This window comes from Carlito syrichta, unplaced genomic scaffold (genome assembly GCF_000164805.1).
Source record: "Carlito syrichta isolate Samal-C Ts95f unplaced genomic scaffold, Tarsius_syrichta-2.0.1 Scaffold303190, whole genome shotgun sequence".
Classification (NCBI taxonomy): domain Eukaryota; kingdom Metazoa; phylum Chordata; class Mammalia; order Primates; family Tarsiidae; genus Carlito; species Carlito syrichta.
Genome location: NW_007247286.1, coordinates 19,949 through 23,142, shown reverse-complemented (window position 1 = coordinate 23,142; position 3,194 = coordinate 19,949). Strand labels below are relative to the sequence as shown.

The window sequence follows — 3,194 nt, the reverse complement described above, 5'->3', positions numbered from 1 at the left end:
TGCCGACGCTGCCGCTTGTCCTCTTATGCCTCCCTAGAGGAGGCGGCTTGGCAGGGGGCGTGGAAAGAGCCCTAGATTTGAAACACGACTGACCCAGGTTCCAGGCCTTGCGTCAATGTGATCGCTTAACCCCTTGAGTCTCCGTTTGGCCAAACGACCAAACTTGATCTTGATCTGATGACCATGAGCGCGAAATGCGGTTCCCCCCGCGCCACCCGCTTCTGTCTATGGCCGCTGGGCCAGGCACCGCGCTAGGTTCGCACTGCACAAGCATCTCATGCACTCCCTTCTTTCCCCTCGTAGGTCTCCGGGCCAGGGCAATGTTCCGCACCGCCGTGATGATGGCGGCCAGCCTGGCGCTGACCGGGGCCGTGGTGGCTCACGCCTACTACCTCAAGCACCAGTTCTACCCCACCGTGGTGTACCTGACCAAGTCCAGCCCCAGCATGGCAGTGAGTTCGGGGCGCAGGGAGGGAGGCACGCCCTGGGAGGGAAGGAGGCGTCTGCCCGGGACAGGGGCGGGGCTAGAGTCCAGGTAAGTAGAGAAGAAGTAGCCAGCAGCTGCCTTACTTTGAATAAACTGATGAGGACGTGGGAGGTTCCTGAATGATATGCCCAGGCGGAGGAAAGCAGAAAGTGACCTCAAACCGTCACCTCTCCTACCCCTAGGTCCTGTACATCCAGGCCTTTGTCCTTGTCTTTCTCCTGGGCAAGGTGATGGGCAAGGTGTTCTTCGGGCAGCTGAGGGCAGCAGAGATGGAGGTGAGTTGTGGGCAGTGCCAAAGGTGAGGGCAGGGCATTGGGAAAGAGCGTCTGGGTTCCACATTCTCCCCTGCCCGGCCCCCAGCACCTTCTGGAGCGTTCCTGGTACGCCGTCACTGAGACTTGCCTGGCCTTCACCGTTTTCCGGGACGACTTTAGCCCCCGCTTTGTTGCCCTCTTTACTCTTCTCCTCTTCCTCAAATGTTTCCACTGGCTGGCTGAGGACCGTGTGGATTTTGTAAGTCCGGTTGGGGAAGCAAGTGGAAGCCGGGGAGTGGCCGGTGGGCAGGCTTGCGGAGCAGGGGGGGGCTGGGTTGAGGGTGCGGGGTGAGCCCCAGCCTTCCTGACCACCCCTTCTCTGCTCTGCCTCAGATGGAACGCAGCCCCAACATCTCCTGGCTCTTTCACTGCCGCATTGTCTGTGAGTGAGACCCGTGGGAGAGGAGGGGAGGGAGCTGCAGGGAGAGGCGCCGCCATGGAGGCCTGAGCATGAACAGTGGCTAGCGTGGACCTGTGCCCCAGAGCATGGGCTGCCCCTCGACCCACAGCTGTGCAGGAAAGATAATTTAGGAAGTTAATTTGCATCGTCTCTGTCCTGTTCCACTCCAGGGCTTCTCAACTGCTGGGGCCCTGGCTCTTTGCCCCCTCACCTGGAGCTTGGGCAGCCCCATGGCCCTCCCTCCCCTGGGGCACGATTGGAGTTCCCAGAGGGCTGGGTTCAGTGAAGGGCGTCCACCTGGCTAGATGGCTGGGGCCATGGTGGGCTTGAGGGCGGGGCCGTCCTGGAGCAGAAAGTGGCTGTCAGTCCCTGTGCTGACTCCACCACGCCCCCATTTGGGGTCCCACAGCCCTTATGCTCCTCCTGGGTGTCCTGGACTTCCTCTTCGTCAGCCATGCCTATCACAGCATCCTGACCCGCGGGGCTTCTGTGCAGCTGGTGTTTGGCTTTGAGGTAAAACGGGCTGGGGAGGCCGGGGACAGGCCTGAGGTGGCGCTGCACGTGCCTTGAGCCACCCAACCAGCCCCTCCTGAGTGCCTGCTATGTGGCCAGTCCTGTGCTGGTCACTAGGGATCGGTGATGAGACGCGGCCTCTGCCCTCCACACACTCGCTGGGGGAGAGCACAAAAAGAGGCTGGGACAGAGGAGTCCTGGCCTCGCCTCAGGGAAGGCTTCCTGGAGGCTGGTGCCAGAGCTGCTGAAGATGGACAGGAGGGGATTAGCTTGATGGACAACTGGGGAGGCGTGTCCCTGGCAGAGGGAGAGTGTGTCCAATGACAGCGGCTCATATCTGTTGAGTGCTTAACTGCATGTCGCCCTGTGCTGAGCTCCTGACCTGCATCTCTTAGTCAGGAAGACCAAACTGTTACAAAGGAACAGTTAAATCTGTCATTTTAGACAAGCAAACTGAGGTTCAGCGAGTTGCTGAAAGTCACAGCTAGTGAGTGGAGGAGCTCGGAGGACCCCGACTGTGTCTGCCTGTGCTTGTACCACTGCGCCCTGCTGTGCAGAGGCCTGGGGGGAGCAGAGCATGGCCGCAGCAAGGCGAAGCTGCGTGTTTATGTCCCCCCACCCTTCTCCTTCCAGTACGCCATCCTGATGACGATGGTGCTTACCATCTTCATCAAGTATGTGCTGCACTCCGTGGACCTCCAGAGCGAGAACCCCTGGGACAACAAGGCCGTGTATATGCTCTACACAGAGCTGTTCACAGGTGAGAGGAGCCCAGGCCTCTCCTGACCTGAACCAGCGTCCCTGCTCTGCCTGCCAGCCCTGTGACCTGCTGCTGCTCTCTGCATCCCCTCCCCCCAGGCTTCATCAAAGTTCTGCTGTACATGGCCTTCATGACCATCATGATCAAGGTGCACACCTTCCCACTCTTCGCCATCCGGCCCATGTACCTGGCCATGCGGTAAGTCCAGCCCTGTGCTTCCACTCTCCTGACCTCGTCTCTCCCCTCCCTCTCCCTGCTTTCACTGACTGTCCTTTCAGACAGTTCAAGAAAGCTGTGACAGATGCCATCATGTCCCGCCGAGCCATCCGCAACATGAACACGTTGTAAGTGGGCTTGTCCCGGCTCCTCCCCCGAGCTCTGCGCTAGGTCTCCCAGCCTCCAGCTGTGGACCTGACACGTCCCCTGCCACCCTGGCCAGGTATCCAGATGCCACCCCAGAGGAACTCCAGGCGATGGACAACGTCTGCATCATCTGCCGGGAAGAGATGGTGACTGGCGCCAAGAGACTGCCCTGCAACCACATTTTCCACACCAGGTGGGAGAGGCCCTGGGAGCCTGCACAGCAGGGCACAGGCCCCGGGAGGCAGGTCCAGGAGCCCGCTGACCTCTGCCTGGCCTTGGCCCCCAGCTGCCTGCGCTCCTGGTTCCAGCGGCAGCAGACCTGCCCCACCTGCCGCATGGATGTTCTGCGCGCGTCAC

At 60.6% G+C, this 3,194-nt stretch overlaps 1 protein-coding gene across 1 annotated transcript in view; it reads left to right on the top strand.

The window, feature by feature from the left end:
* The window catches only part of SYVN1 (synoviolin 1), a 6,337-nt gene that overhangs the window by 716 nt on the left and 2,427 nt on the right, over positions 1–3,194 (top strand). Inside the window, exons 2-11 of the mRNA XM_008058050.2 lie at positions 304–452; positions 670–762; positions 848–1,000; positions 1,135–1,183; positions 1,611–1,714; positions 2,348–2,474; positions 2,573–2,672; positions 2,753–2,818; positions 2,914–3,030; positions 3,124–3,191. Of these exons, the coding sequence (XP_008056241.1) occupies positions 321–452; positions 670–762; positions 848–1,000; positions 1,135–1,183; positions 1,611–1,714; positions 2,348–2,474; positions 2,573–2,672; positions 2,753–2,818; positions 2,914–3,030; positions 3,124–3,191 (1,009 nt within the window). The 5' untranslated portion in view covers positions 304–320. The remainder of the gene's footprint in view (positions 1–303; positions 453–669; positions 763–847; positions 1,001–1,134; positions 1,184–1,610; positions 1,715–2,347; positions 2,475–2,572; positions 2,673–2,752; positions 2,819–2,913; positions 3,031–3,123; positions 3,192–3,194) is intronic.